The following is a 15362-nucleotide window of genomic DNA, read 5'->3' as shown; positions in this document are numbered from 1 at the left end:
ACGCTGGTCTCCTCGATGTTACTCGAAATGTCTCACAGGCATGTACGGCGTGGGCGGCGAGATGACCCTGTCCATGGCCGCCTCAAACACTCCGCTGGCCAGGACATTCTTGGACGCCGGCAGAGAGTTGGGTTACGACATCATCGACTACAACGTCGGCAGCCGTAAGATGATAGGTAAGACCACGAAGTAGTTGAATCTCTGGCTTCTGCACGTAAGATCCTTTAGCTGAACGAGTGTGCCATGTATCATCTCGGAACGAAAATGCTCGTTGCAAAAAGGCGCATCTTTATTTACTGCCACTTCGATGAGATGCATTTGGAACCAATCGAGTGCGCTTCCGATTAACATTTCTTTTTCATCCAAGTCTTCTTGTGCGCAGTCGCAAACAAAAGGTTCCAGACCATGACACCAGCCAAAAAAAAAAAGATATAAAATTTTTCTAGCGCATCTCGACAGTGTAGAATCGCTTCTCTACGTTGCACTGGCCGAGGATGCGCGCTTAGGCTGGACCACGCGATTCCAATAACCTATACACGCTGAGAAGAAAGAAAAAAATTACTTGTGATAATAAGTGGTCCCCAAACTTTTGCTCCCAACTGTACGTGCGCCTTCCAGACGACATCCTTGATTGACTGTCTTCGGCAAATTAAATATGTGTCCATATGCGTGCGCAGGCTTCTCCGCCTTCCAGACGACGATGCGTAACGGCTCCCGCTGGAGCACGGCCAGCGCCTTCCTGAGGCCCGTGTCCGGTCCAGCCGGGAGGCAGAACCTGCACATCTCTCTGCACTCAACGGCCAACAGGGTGCGTAGCACGTCCCAAGTTGCTGGACTGGCACTTCATCACGGCTAGCCGTTATAGTCAGGCTATGTTGCGCCGGCGTGGTAATGACTCTGTGGCACGCTTGCGTGAACTTTTACACGCAGAAGCACATTAGGATATTGGCAAGTCAACGATTAGAACACTGCGGTTATCTCGGACATGCTTGCAAACAGGACAAGCGAATCCATTAAGTATGAGTTCAGTTACTTAACATTTACTGATGGGCTAGATGATGAGCCATGATATTTGATGATGCTGCGCACAAAGAAAACAATCACGCACACATAAAAATTACGCATACACAAGCGCTGCTGTGGCGCGAACACCAGCGCGGGTTTAATCAAACATCATGAGTTCAGCCATTGGGGCGGAAGATGAGGAGGGGGTTGAGCCATATATTTACGCCCTGAAACGTTTACTCGTTCCTCGTTCTATCCTTCTTTTTCTTTCTCCTCCTACCTTTGTCTGTCCTACCTCCCTGCAGCAGTCATTTTCTTTCGTACTTTTTTTTTTACCTTGCATTCAGAATATTCTTCTCCCTCTTTTGGATAAATGAAACACATCCGATTTTATTGAACACTGCAGCAAGAACGATTTTCCATGATCGAGTAGTCTTCCGACCGTCACACTGGGGAGTGGGTCGTGTAAAAAGAGCAGGGCTGGTCTTCCCTACAGCTTCTTCTACTACAGCTCGTGACAAATCTGCCGGTGCCCCAGAGCTCTGTAGTTACAGCACGTGTGTCTCAAACTGCTGGAATAGCTTGGGTTCGGCGACGAACGAACACGTCCCCCAACACGGTATTCCGCAAGAGCAGGAGTCGCTTTCGCCAGCGACTTTGTATCGGTGGAGTTAGTGTCCTGCAGCCACAGAAATGCCCGAAGGAATCCAACAATGCTATTGGCTCGTAAATGCAAGCCAAACATCCTTGGCCTCTGCCACCCCCATTCTGTAACAGGCTTTGACGATGTCCGATAAATTTTGACCACACCTATGAACCCGTCCCGGAGGCAGCGCAGCATAAAAAAGCGCTTCACTAAGTCGCGTGACTTCAGCTACCGCATTGGCTTGCATATTACCAGCACTCGTTAGCACTCAGTAATTTCAACCACTACTACCTGATGCTAGCTAAGTGGTGAGTAATGTTCGTTCGTGCAGGTTGATGCTGGGCAAAACTGGGTAAATAATTGCTGGTGTTGGCTATCTACTGTTATAGCACCAACATTACCTGTATTCAAACCCAGTACAATGACTGAGTAGTCTACGTTTTTTTTTAGTCTTCAGAAGCTGTGAAAATGTCACGTAGAACTAACTTTCACGTTGCGTGCACCGTAAACAAACAAGCAACGCTGCATGTGCTTTCTTTGTGCATTGCAGGTTCTCTTCGACGGCATGCGTGCCGTGGGCGTCGAGTTCGTGAAAGATGGGCGTATTCGCACCGCCTTCGCCACCCGTGAAGTCATCCTGTCGGCAGGAGTCATCGAGTCGCCGCATCTGCTTTTACTGTCGGGAATTGGACCCAAGGAACAGCTGAAGGAGTTCGAGGTGACGTATTTGTATTCAAACTATTCCATCAGCAAAAAAAAAAGAAAAGAAAACGCGCGCAAAGACGGGAGCACAAGACGCCACGGGTGCCTGTCCGTTGTTTGTCTTCATTTGCTCTAAAATGACTTCAATACGTATTAACCAACTCGCCAAGAAGTTTTACTTCGTATTCACCTGTTCTATTTACTTATTCATCTATCTATCTATTTATTTATTGATATTGCTTTCAAGGCTCATGAGGCATTAGAAAGAGGAGTGGGATGACATGAGATGGTTGTGGCACATTTTCTTCAAGTTGGCCAAGTCCATAATAGCACTGATGGAGGCAGGAAGGTGGTTACATTGAGTACTGATGCTTGGGGTAAATGAATTGAGGAAGCCACTCTGGCGCGGCAAATGGGTACTCCAATTTTGTATTGACGACAGAGATGGCGGGCTGCAACTTTTAAGCATACAGTGTAATCTGGTTGATAGCAAGCGTAACCTATAACATGTCATAACATATAATAACATATAACATATGGCAAGCGTAACATATAACATATAATCCAAAACCGTACTATGCAGTGTTGGCTCCAAAAAGTGTGACAATGGGCGTACTCAGTGACAAACCCAATTGAAAAAAGTGCACGTGACGTAGAGTGCTACTCCCCCGCATGACACATTATGCGGAACAGCCTGACACGAACAGCAGTCTACGCACTTTTATTCAGCAATGTCGAAATAGCCCGTCAGTTCGTGCTGGACTTTATTCGGCTCTATATCCGCAGAAAGGTTCCACTGGAAGTTGAAAAAAGCTCACAGGGTCCCTTATGCGTTCGCCTAAGACGACTGGAAGGCGGAAGCCATCTTCTTTTTCTTCTCATTCTATGTATTTAGACTTACTGTATATGCTACCTTTTGGCAGCAAAGTTGCCCATAGGTCTGGCTAGCAACCACAGCTATGCGGTGAAATCTCACTCAGTTCTTGCAGGCGACATGCCTACCGTGTCGCCGACTGACATTTCAGGAGTGTCGAATACCGGCGATAAAATTAACAATTGATGACTAGTGTTAATTCAGTTCGCTGCAGCGGCGGCGTCAAAAAATACAAAAATTGTCCCGAGCGTCAGCTTCTCCGCAGTGCATGGTTGCTAGCGGCGTTTGGAAGACAGATGCGCAACTCTGCTACCTAACAGTAGCATATACAGTAAATCTAGATGTATTGAACCTGCCCCACCCCCTTCCGAAAGCTTTCTGCACACAGTGTGGTTTCGCACTGCTTCCTTGATCGATCCTCCTTTGACGATGTCATGTGTTGACGTCAGCATGTGACATCACATTATGTGACATCATGAGTACACCACAAATGCTGGCGATCTGTGACGTCATGGTGATTTTTCCATCAATCATGTTGACGCTACCGACGCGGGACGCCGCCGGTCAATTTCCGCGTTTGATGAGGCTCCTAAGGCTTTCGCCTTAAAAATAATGGTGTCGCTTTCTCACTCAATGTGGCATTAGTGAAGAAATCTCGATCGTTTATGCAGTCGTATTACCCAATTTGCGGTGAAAATGGAATCACTTGAATTGCAGTGCTCCTGTAAGTCGTTGTCCCGGAAAAGATCGTATCAAACAATATTACGCTGCGTATCTTATAATAGGGCTGAAGAGGAGAGGTGTTGAGCTTTATTTCAAGCGGCCTGATTTTCCTTCAGTAAGGTCGATAAATTGTAAGTTTGTGCGCAGTCATACTTTATTGCGCCGTATATTGGAATCCGCTATAGGAGAATGAAATGAACTCGGTGAATGACGGAGGCACGAAGCTACGACCCGATAGAGCTCACTTCGTATCACTTTGTGCCTGTCTTTAACAGCGTTCGCTTCGTTCTCGGTTAGCGTGTTAAAGTATACAGCGCAAGAACGTGTGAATTTACTTTCCTTGCGCCCGTGACTATTGATGTGAAGCGAAATGGCTAGGACGCGTGGCGAAGGCCGGAGGAGGAGTTCCAGTCCGTTCCTGGCCAGTTTTCTTGCACTTTTATCCCGCCCTGTGTAAAACATGCATCGCGGACCGGTTTCCTGTGGAACTGTTTAGGTTGTTCATAGTATATTTAATGCACCATGACACCAAAGCACATGCAACACGGTCTCAATAGCGCGCAAAGATAACCTGGGAGTAAGATTTGCAGGGGACCTAAAGATGCATGCACTGGCTTCTTCTAGGCCTGATTTCGGCATTTATGCACACTGCTTCATTTCCGAGTGTGTTGTGTGCGGTAATTCTGCCGTACTAAACGTCATCCCACCACTGCCCGCGCGATGTTCTCAGATCCCCGTGATCGCCGACTTGCCAGGCGTCGGAGAAAACCTGGCCGAGCACGTGTACCCCGGCGGCCTCAGCGCTAGCATCAAGCGCAAGATCGACATCGACATCACGCCGTTCGCTGGCCCACTGCTCTATTACGGCCGGAATAAAGGTAGGCTCCGTCACCATCACAATAATAAAACCGAGAGTTGGTATAATAAATCCTAATGTAACAAAATATCCTACATATGTAAGTAAGCGTAAAATGGCACGCGTTTCAATGAGGACGTAAATATATGTGCTTATAGGAAATAATTAATATAGAGAACTTATTCTCGTCTAGAAGTAGGGCTACATAACTTGGGACGTTAAACCCCAGATATTATTATTAGGGCTACATAACGACACTCAAAAGCGTATGCCAGTGATTTATTTTCGTGTTCCGAATTCAATCTTGAATTGAGCAACTGTTGTTAAAACTCTTCGTCCCAGTACATCGTTGTCAGATCAAGTGGATATACAAACCTGTATCTTTTAAACTGCATAGGATAGTCCGCGAAAATCTGTCAAAGCCATCTGCCAACTTGTTCGTGATTGGCCTCTTCATAGGCAGTCGCTAACGAAGAAAGCATCTGCATTCAAGTAATTCGCGACAACGCCATATCTGTAATACGACAATTTAGGGACGGTCCTGTTTTAACACGACGACTAGTTTGAATCGTTGCATCCACGTATATCTGCAGAATCCAGGCCCAGCCAAGAAGATATGCAACAACATCATTAAACGTCCAAAGCGAGCGCATAGCCATTAAAAATTTGACCATAGCCCTATAGTTTACTCAGAAACTCACTTGCCTTCGAAAAAACACGCCTCTCACTCTCTTGAGGTTGTCTCATCGCTAGTTTGGGATGCGCCAAAATGCCCGTAGAAGCGGCTACCATTGCTGCGCTGTGCTGCGGGAAAGCTTCGGGCAAGACAAGGCGTCCCTACATGCAAAGCCTGTGCGCTCGTGTACACTAACAGAACTGTTGCGCTTTTCTTCTTCAAGAACAACTTTCACCATACGACGTTAGAGAATAAATAACACCCATTAAAGCTGTCGAGCGGTGGTCCATCGTTTCAGGACCGTGGACTATCCCTGGGGGTGTGGAGACGGTGGCTTTCGTGCAGACCGAGCCGGCTAACGGAACGGCAGCGGGTGTGCCCGACATCGAGATCGTGCTTTTCTCTATGTCACCGGCCTCAGGTGAAGGCGAGAGGTTCATGCTCGACATCGGACTAGACCAAAAGGTAAATTTTTGCATGTGTATCAGTAAAAGGCTAAAAGAACAGATAAAGTAACGAAATAACTTGCCACTCATTCATGCACCATCGAAAAATCCTGGGGCAAATGATCAACACAGAATGTGAAATGCGATGATGGATACCTCATCCCTTTGTCCTTTTGAGCGATTATAGAGCTCTTCAGCTGACGACAAAGATCAATACAATAGCGCATGTTTTTAGCTAAACGTTCTTTTCAAGCCCCCCACAAAAACTCGATGTTTATAAATACGCCGTCCTAATAAAAGCAGGCGTCACTGGTTGGAAACATTTTGTCCCGCTGTACTGGGTGTCTGGTTAAGCGGATTAGTGCCACCAGGACACTCATCAAGGTCGTCATCGTACCTAGAAGAGCCTGAAAGAAAACGAAAATTCTGGAACTAAATCTTCCCCTGTGTTTCGTGCTGTTCTGTTGCTGCTTCAATTTTATTACCTTTTATGCATGCCGTCTGCACTAAGAAATCTCACCCGCGTCAGGAAAACAAATATTAACGCATTTTCAACGCACCGCCTGCGTTGAGAATGCTCGCCTGCTGAATTTAATGGAATTTGCCTGAACCAGATCGTTTCATGTTCCCTAGCAGATCGCGAAACCGTGCTACCAATGCGGTTGTGACAAATACAAAGACGAAATAAAAGCTGCGGATCCCACGCGTGTATGATAATCGACTTTGAGCGAAGCTTTCATTGAAAATGCCTTGAATATCTTTACGTAACCTATTTTTCTTCACTGCTGTGTGGCTAAGCGCCCGTAACTCAATCCAGACTCTGGTCTCATCTTTTTCGTTACTATTTTTCCACGCTGAGCTGCTTTTGTTGCAGACTTCTTCGCTTCTTGATTTTTGTTCTAGTTGTCTCGTCGGACATTCACCCCGGCCGCGCACTCATTTTGAGATGATTGTGCAACAATATGTACATACCCAGTGCCACGCGCCCACTTGACCCAGTGGCTGAACTCGCCCGTTGGTGCAGCTGCGTAGCAAATACCCACAAGCCTATGTGGCTGTAAAACAGGCAAGACAGCACCAGCCAGCAGATCCGCGAAGTGAGAAGCAGAAAAAAAAGGCATCACGTCAAAACCATCCTAGCATTATGATTCCTCTGTCCATGTGTTCTCATTATGCTGTATACACAAATGAAGGAGAAATCAGCGCACCTGCAGTCTCCTCTGGCGCCGCACGAAGCCGCGTCTTGGAAAATTATTGACCGCGCATATTGCCCTTGCAGGCTTACGACGGTTACTACAAGCCTCTGCGTGGAACCCATGGCTACAATCTAGTGCCCGTCCTGCTTCACCCGAAGTCCCGCGGTGTCGTGCGACTGAAGAGTGCCGACCCACGGATGCCCCCGGCCATCGACCCCCGATACCTTTCGCATCCGGATGACATCAGGGTCATCGTCAAAGGTATTTGCTAACAGGGACGATGAGGAAGAAAAGTATTGGAAGGCTCTAACTGATGTCAATTTGCCCCACCTTATGCGAGACTCTGCAAAGCATCTTTCTATCTCCTAAAAAGCGCCATTTCGGGAAATTCCGGTAACCAATCGCGGTCTGCGCGATATGGTTCACTTCGCATGCAGTTTTCGGCGTCTGTGGGCGGCACGTGTCATTGAAAGGGGGGGGGGGCGCTCTCAATATATTGTCCACTTAACTGTCGTGGCCTGGGTCGTCAACGGCGGTGGCGAAACCTACGCGTTATAAAACAGAATTTCTGCTTGGGATTGGTAGAAGAAGAGGCGAAGTGTTATTGTTGCAATAATACATTTTTAAAAAGGTTCCATGCTAGAATTGAACCTCTGTCCTCGTAATCAGGAACGTGACTCTTTAGCAGCACATCACGAAATCTCAGACAGAAAACGGTGCTTACTGGACACCATTTCGTAGCACTGTGATGCCAGGAACACACCAGCTTCAGTTTCCAGCGAAACCAACATCGTTCACAAACGATATGCATTAATGTGCGAGTTGGTTCACTTCGCCTAAAGACATAACGTCCTGTCCTCGTTTTCGGCACAGCGTTATATATTTCACTTTTTGAGCGCACAAAAGAACAGGGACGAAAAACGACGCGGACACAGCGCTGACTTCCAACAAATGCTTTATTTTCTACATATATATATATATATATATATATATATATATATATATATATATATATATATATATATATATATATATATATATATATATATATATATATATATATATATATATATATATATATACCGGGTGTCCCAGCTATCTTTAGCCAAGGGTTAAAAAATACAATATTAGAGGCAGGCGAGTGAAATCACTCGCAAATTACTGACAGTCACCTTGCGCACTACAGACAATTTTTTGTTTGCTAATTAACTAATTCGTTTATTATGATTATTTAATTAAATTGCTATTGCTAAATATTGACTGTAGGCAAGAAATGCGGCTTGCAAAGCTCGAGAGCGTCTTCAGAAGCCCCAATTCCATTATTTGCGATAAAGAAAGTTTCACGTATACAATTTTTTCCAAGCTGCAAAGAAAGCCCGCGAAATACAAAAAGAACCACGTGACTAGCTCATTCGCCCGCCGCGAGAATGCTGCCCTCAGCCATGGTTTGAGCGAACGAAATCAGCTGCGGCCGCGACTCGGCGGCTCCGTTGCGGCGGTAGGCCGATAAGTTGACGGTGGTTTCTTGGCCCGCACTCGCTACAACTTGCACCGTCACGCGCGCCAACTGGCTGACGCGGGCCAAAAGAACCACCGTCGACTTATCGGCCTATCGCTGCAACGGAGCCGGCGAGTCGCGGCCGCAGCTGATTTTGTTCGCTCGAACCACGGCTGAGGGCAGCATTCTCGAGGCGTGCGAACGCGCTAGTCACGTGGTTCCTTTTGTATTTCGCGGGCTTTCTTTGCAGCTTGGAAAAATGGTATACGTGAGACTTTCTTTATCGCAAATAATGGAATTGGGGCTTCTGAAGACGCTCTCGAGCTTTGCAAGACGCATTTCTTGCCTACAGTGAATATTTAGCAATTTAATTAAATTATTCTAATTAACAAATTAGTTAATTACCAAACAAAAATTGCAATTACTGACAGTCACCTTGTAGTGCGCAAGGTGACTGTCAGTAATTTGCAAGTGATTCCACTCGCCTGCTTCTAATATTGTATTTTTTAAACCCTTGGCTAAAGATAGCTGGGACACCCTGTATATATACAACAGAAAGCAACGCACGCAGGCGCATTGTACAGGAAGTCAGCGCTGTGTCCGCGTCGTTTTTCGTCCCTGTTCTTTTGTGCGCTCAAAAAGTGAAACATGATTTACCAACATGCCCATGCATACGCTCTCTCAAGTTATATATTTAAGCGCAATGCCTTCCGCTCGCCGTTCCGCATTCGTGTTCTCACCCTGCCGCACGGCACGGTTACCAATGTCTGCGTGCAGGCATGAAGGCCTCGGCGCGGATCGCCGAGACGGTGGCGTTCAAGAAGCTGGGCTCACGTCTGTGGCCTCGCCACTTCCCGGGCTGCGAGAGGCACCTGCTGTGGGGCGACGAGTACCTGGAGTGTCTGGCCAGGCACTACACCGCTGCCCTGTGGCACCCATCGGGAACTTGCAAGATGGGCAACGGAAGCGACGCCGTCGTAGACCCACAGCTCAGGTGGGTGCTGCACGCTAACGTACCCGCGTTCGAAAGATTGCGCGATTTGCTGCTCCTTAAAACACAGCAATTTCGGGATTTCCGAACTCTTGTGTTTGTTGACTATCTGCTTCTAGCTAGATGGTTATTGCGAAAGAATCGCTATCCTTCGTGCAGTACTTGGCTTTGTCTAGAGTCGCAAGAACGTTCGCACTACTCGACACACCAAGGATGAGCAATGACCATGGGTTTCTAAATGCTTAGATTAAATCTAGGATTATCATATGTGCCACTGCCTCACCAGAATGCCTCACCTTAATCAGCAGGACTAACATTCTCATCGCATACTATCAACTAGTTCGTGGGCCATTTGAGCGTATAGCGTCCTAATGTAGTTGCGGTGAATGTATGGCGTCCTGTATGCATTTATATCGTGTTTTATTTTTTGTAATATCGGGAATGTTGTGTGACTGCTCTACGCGCAGTTGTTCACCTTGGATAACTGTCGCATTTTTGGAGTATGTCGCCTAGTGTTTTTCATGTATTCTTGTAAACTTGTGTATTTTTTGTGTATCTTTGTCTAAAACTTGGAGAAGCTCTGCACTACCCACTTCTAGTGATGATAACGGGCAGGGTCTTTTTTCTAGGTGCAGATGCAGCTTTTCTTCCCCGTCTCCCCAAACCTCTGGAAATAAAATACAACTCAATTTAATTCAGTTTAATATCATTGAGCTCTTTGCTTATTTTTTTAGAATACTTCCTGTGCTGTTGGCGCTTCCGAATTTCAGCTTTTTCATGAGTAACGCTGAACCTGAAATTAGAGTTCTTTTACCACGTGCGTGGTCTAATTCATGCTTTCTCACGCCATGCGGATACGTGCAGGGTGCTGGGTGGCGTACAGGGCCTGCGCGTCGTGGATGCATCGGTGATGCCCGAACCACTGTCGGCCCACCTCAACGGGCCCGCCATGATGATCGCCGAAAAGGCGGCGCACATGATTCTCCAGGACCTCGAGGGCGAGGACAATGAGTCCCTGGTGCCAGACGCCACGGCTGTGGTTTGAAAGCCTCACCCCACCCGCCTTTCGACGCAAAACCCAAAGAACCTTCTAAAGCACTCTCGGCACGATTTTGGTTACATGGACTTAGTTTGGAGCTACAGAACACCACCCCATCATTGTGTACAGCATGACCAAAGAGAAGCGAGGCATCTGCGATAAGTGCACATTGCTCATCAGTGTTAATTTACATTTCTATCATTGTTGATTCCCAGGCAATAAGCCAGTCTGCTAACATACTACACTAAAAAATCTATCTATCTATCTATCTATCTATCTATCTATCTATCTATCTATCTATCTATCTATCTATCTATCTATCTATCTATCTATCTATCTATCTATCTATCTATCTATCTATCTATCTATCTATCTATCTATCTATCTATCTATCTATCTATCTATCTATCTATCTACTTAGTTTATGAATCATTCAATGGTTACGTAAACTCTATAGGCTACACAAGGGACCAACTGAAGTTCGCTGTCGCTCGTCATGGTGATGCGTTGTGTCTGTATACATGTATAAATTATTAATTCATTAAAACATTTCATCTCGAATGAGCGCGCCTGTACGTTCGTCGGATCATTTATTTTTTTACCTGCTTCGTTACTTTGCTTTATAGTAATACCGACCAGCGCACGGCGTGGCTCAAATACATCCCAGGTATTGTACCACGCGTCGTAATGAATTCTACAGTGTAGAGAGAGCTGTAGGAGCGCGTGAGCCAATCAGAGTACTTATAGTAGTCAATATGCGGAACCAATCAGAGGACCTAACGTGCGGATTGTCTCAGGCAGCAAAATATGATTCTACTCCTGGGGCAAGCGGCGCTTTGACTTTACACACAAAAAAATGTTGCAGTGGCTTAGCTCGGCTATGCCAGGATAACGTAGCGTTAGAAAAGGTTCAGCTGATTATTCTTAGTTTTCCTGATTGTCTACGATTAGTTTGATTATCATGATTACTGGTGCTCCAACGACACACACACTGTATACGTATTATGTGGCACATGTATATTTATTTTGCCAGGCAACTACTTCGGGATCCGATGAGTTAAGCTTCTCCGCTCTTCTGAGCCGTTGAGCAGCATTGGCGCTCTCCTTCTCCATGGCTATACCACACTGGCAAACGCCAGTCAGAGGCGCTATCACGCGGCTCCAGCACAGTGTCAGACGGCGACTGCACAGCGAAGGCGAACAGCTGCGCGCGTGGCGGCGCCAGTAAGTTTGCCACGGCTACGACGTCACTCCTCTGGAAAGCGCAGACCGGCGGCGGCGAGTCGCGCGCAGCGGCGGCGCAGTGCGCGGGAGGTGCCGGCCCCGGTGCGTGACATCGCTGATCCTCGCGCATGCGCAGCACGGCTCTTGAGAAGGCACGCCAAACTGGTTCGGCTAGGCCAGTGTAGCTAGCGCTACAAAAGGAGCTTATTACGGGCATTTGCTTGGGGATATTAGAAAAGAGATCATCATTTTGCGTAGCGCTAGACTGTACCCCTATACGTACATTGAATATACGTGACGCCGAAGCATAGTGAATGCGGCCGTGTCTTAGCACGCTTCATAACTATCACTGCACTAAGTGTTGACTAACAGACAAATTAGAAAACCTCGCTCCCCCCTCCCTTCCCCAATTTCTCTGGAGCATGATGCCGCTAGCTCCCTATGCAGAATCGGCCGATAGCCGAATAGTGGCGTACCGTAAGGAAATAGCCTCATTTTCATACGTCATCGAACAGTTAGCTACGCTGGCACAGACGGCACGTGAAAACCGCAATACTACTTTTTTTTTCGAAACCATAAACATGGTTATGGTTTCGAAAAAAAAAATAGTGTTGCGGTACTGCGGGCCGGCCGGATTGCAAAGCTGGACTAACGTGGTGTCAGGGCGTACGGTAGGCGTTTGCTGTGGTAAACGCTGCGAGCTATCAAGAGCGAATATTTTTAGTTTTGTGTCCCTTTTGTTCCTTTTGTGCCTGTCGTCGTGCGCTGCTTCATATATAATCATGAACTATCACCAACTCGCCCAACTTTCAACGTTACTGAACTTCATTTTTAGTTTTGTGCTGGATAATTAGAAAAAAGAAGATGGGAGGAAAAGAGAGCAGATCAGAGAACAAACAGGGATATGCTTGTTGACATTAAAGGGACACTAAAGGCAAATATTAAGTCGACGTTGATTGTTGAAATAGCGGTCCAGAAACTTCGTAGTGCTACTTTTGTGCCAAGGAAGCTTTTTTGAAATAAACTCGCGTTTTAGTGGTCCGCATCACGTTAACGCACTTCAAATCACCCGCATGATAGCGGTCTTTCTGACGTCACTGTTGCCGTGCCCAACGTTGTCCGCCTTTGCTGCGCGGCACGGCGTCCATTAGCAGCGTGCGCCATCCGGGAATCCGGCAACATCACATGCATGCGGCATTTTGTCGAACTTTCTGTGAGAGCGACTTTCACGAGCGTGCAAAACACACACGGCAGTACGCATTACCGAAACGACCACTGAGACGCGACCGCTGAGCCAAGCCGGGCGCCGGGCGAAGCGCAGATCGGCTAAAACGGAACCTTTGAACCACGCGCGCCGTTCCCCATGGCAACGCCAAAGAGGTTCATTTTTTCCATATATCAAACAGAAACGAACAAGCAGCATTTTATTACGCCTCTTGATGCATGGAAGGTTCTTCTTTATTATTGCCGCTAGTTTGATTATCATTGATTAAATGTAGTCGGACGCTCTCACGTCATCGGGATCATTTCCAAAATGTCCCACTCGTGGCGCACGTCGTGTGATACATTTAGCTTAATTTCTCGGTAAATAGGGCACTGCTGTTGGTAATATTGCCGTTTTAGACGTTGTCATACATTGAGCTTTCACTCTCACATAAATTTGTATTGGCCTTTAGTGTCCCTTCAAGAGAAAAAAGTGTGGACATGGACGGATCGCGTAATGCGTAGGGCAGGTAACCGATCGTCAGTGAGAACGACGGCACAGATACCAAAGAATGGGAGATGCAGTCGAGCCGGCAGAGAGTCAGGTTGCGTAGTGAAATTAATTCGCAGGAATAAAATGAAATCAGCCCGCGCACGACAGAGTAAATTGGAGCTCAGTGGGAGAAGGCTTCGTCCAGTAGTCGACCGAGAATGGGATGATCATGCGGAAATCGATTTTCTGCAGCACTTAAGCCAACTTATAATCGCATGCATTCTCGGGACCTTGAGGCACGTACACGTAATACCACGTCTTGGCCGCTGCACCGGATCGCCGAGAGGTGGCACCACGAGAGCTGGCCGCCCATAGGTGCCTCTCGGCGAACCGCTGTAACTAAATGACAAGCAGACGAAAAATATATAAACCTCGATATGACGGACTTCAATATAACGAAACTGTCTATATAACTAAGCATTTCACTTTCCACAACTGCATGTCTATTGAATACCGTGCCTTTTGCATCTCAATATAACGAAGAGTACTTGTCCGTCATTTTAATGTCACGAGGTTTCCGTGCTGCCGCCAAGGAAGGGCCAGGCGATAAATTCAAATTTATGCTGAGGCCAGAGATAAATGATGGAGTGAATCAGATTGCCGCCTAGCATTTTTTTTTTTGTGAATTTAGACCACAGTTCTTTTGGTTTTTGTAGCGTGGACGGTCATCGACGAAGCGCGGTCATTGAAGCGAGTGGAAAGCAAGTGGTTCGCTTCTGTGAAATTGAGAACATCGGTGTCGCACTACACCGGACAACATCCAAGGTTTCGATGACAGGCTGAAGCGCCGGTACAGGCACGATAGCTTCGCCTATTCCATATTAGCACAGTGCGTTTGGCATGCATTTCTTTCAGCTTCAAGTGTAAAGTTCGGCCGCTGTGAAGAGGTCTTAGCCGGAGGAGAATGAAGCCGCAGTCGCCGGAGGATCTCAGGATTTAAAAAAATGATTTTTGTCGCGTTAATGAACTTAGCTTTTTGTACTGTGGTATTGTTCAAAGATTCTTCCGGCGCTTTTTGTGCAAAAGAAAAAGAACCGTTTTGTGAGTAGATTTTGCTTAAAAATGTACAATTTCAGTTTAACAAAGTTTTAATATAAGAAAGTAAATTACCCATTTTATAGACTTCATTATATCGTCGCTCGCCTGTATTTCGGACGAACAAAACTACTTAAAATTGACTCATAATTCAGGATTAGAGAGGCCCATTGGAAATTTCTGGTGAATTGTGGCCGAAAGTATGCATAGGTTCTGAGGACCTTCAACTGAACACGTGTTCTCGAGCTCAGCAGCGATACACCGTAGCGCTAATTCACCACGGCGGGTCAACAGGCATGCAAATATGACGCAATAAAGCCAGATCGACACGCAAAGCGAAAAATGATGGACAGACAGATGTACGAACGAACCGTCAAACGGAAGGAAGCAGGGGCGTAGCCAAGGAGGGGGGGGTTGGGGGGGGGGGTTGAAACCCCCCCGAAAATTTTCAATTTTGCTTGCGCATATATACACGCACCCATACAAACGCACGCACGAACATACATAAAGTATGGTTGAACTCCCCCCGAAAAAAAATTTCCGGGCCCCTGGAAGGACGGACAGACACTGGCAAGTACGTAAACTATCCCGCTAATAGTAATTGCATTGATATGTCAAACCACGCAATAGTAACCTATAATTACCATGCGATACACAGTGACGACTGATTTAATAGGTCTGTAAGGTATAATATA

At 46.6% G+C, this 15362-nt stretch overlaps 1 protein-coding gene across 1 annotated transcript in view; it reads left to right on the top strand.

Annotated features, from left to right (window-relative positions):
• LOC119391497 (glucose dehydrogenase [FAD, quinone]) overlaps positions 1 to 10887 on the top strand; it is a 36866-nt gene extending 25979 nt beyond the window's left edge. The window contains exons 4-11 of the mRNA XM_049415306.1: positions 39 to 176; positions 678 to 808; positions 2202 to 2369; positions 4681 to 4828; positions 5781 to 5947; positions 7208 to 7385; positions 9400 to 9616; positions 10478 to 10887. Of these exons, the coding sequence (XP_049271263.1) occupies positions 39 to 176; positions 678 to 808; positions 2202 to 2369; positions 4681 to 4828; positions 5781 to 5947; positions 7208 to 7385; positions 9400 to 9616; positions 10478 to 10658 (1328 nt within the window). The 3' untranslated portion in view covers positions 10659 to 10887. The remainder of the gene's footprint in view (positions 1 to 38; positions 177 to 677; positions 809 to 2201; positions 2370 to 4680; positions 4829 to 5780; positions 5948 to 7207; positions 7386 to 9399; positions 9617 to 10477) is intronic.
• The last annotated feature ends 4475 nt before the right edge of the window (positions 10888 to 15362 follow it).

Source organism: Rhipicephalus sanguineus, chromosome 4 (genome assembly GCF_013339695.2).
Source record: "Rhipicephalus sanguineus isolate Rsan-2018 chromosome 4, BIME_Rsan_1.4, whole genome shotgun sequence".
In the NCBI taxonomy this organism is placed as follows: Eukaryota; Metazoa; Arthropoda; class Arachnida; order Ixodida; family Ixodidae; genus Rhipicephalus; species Rhipicephalus sanguineus.
This window is presented reverse-complemented; position numbering and strand designations above follow the sequence as displayed.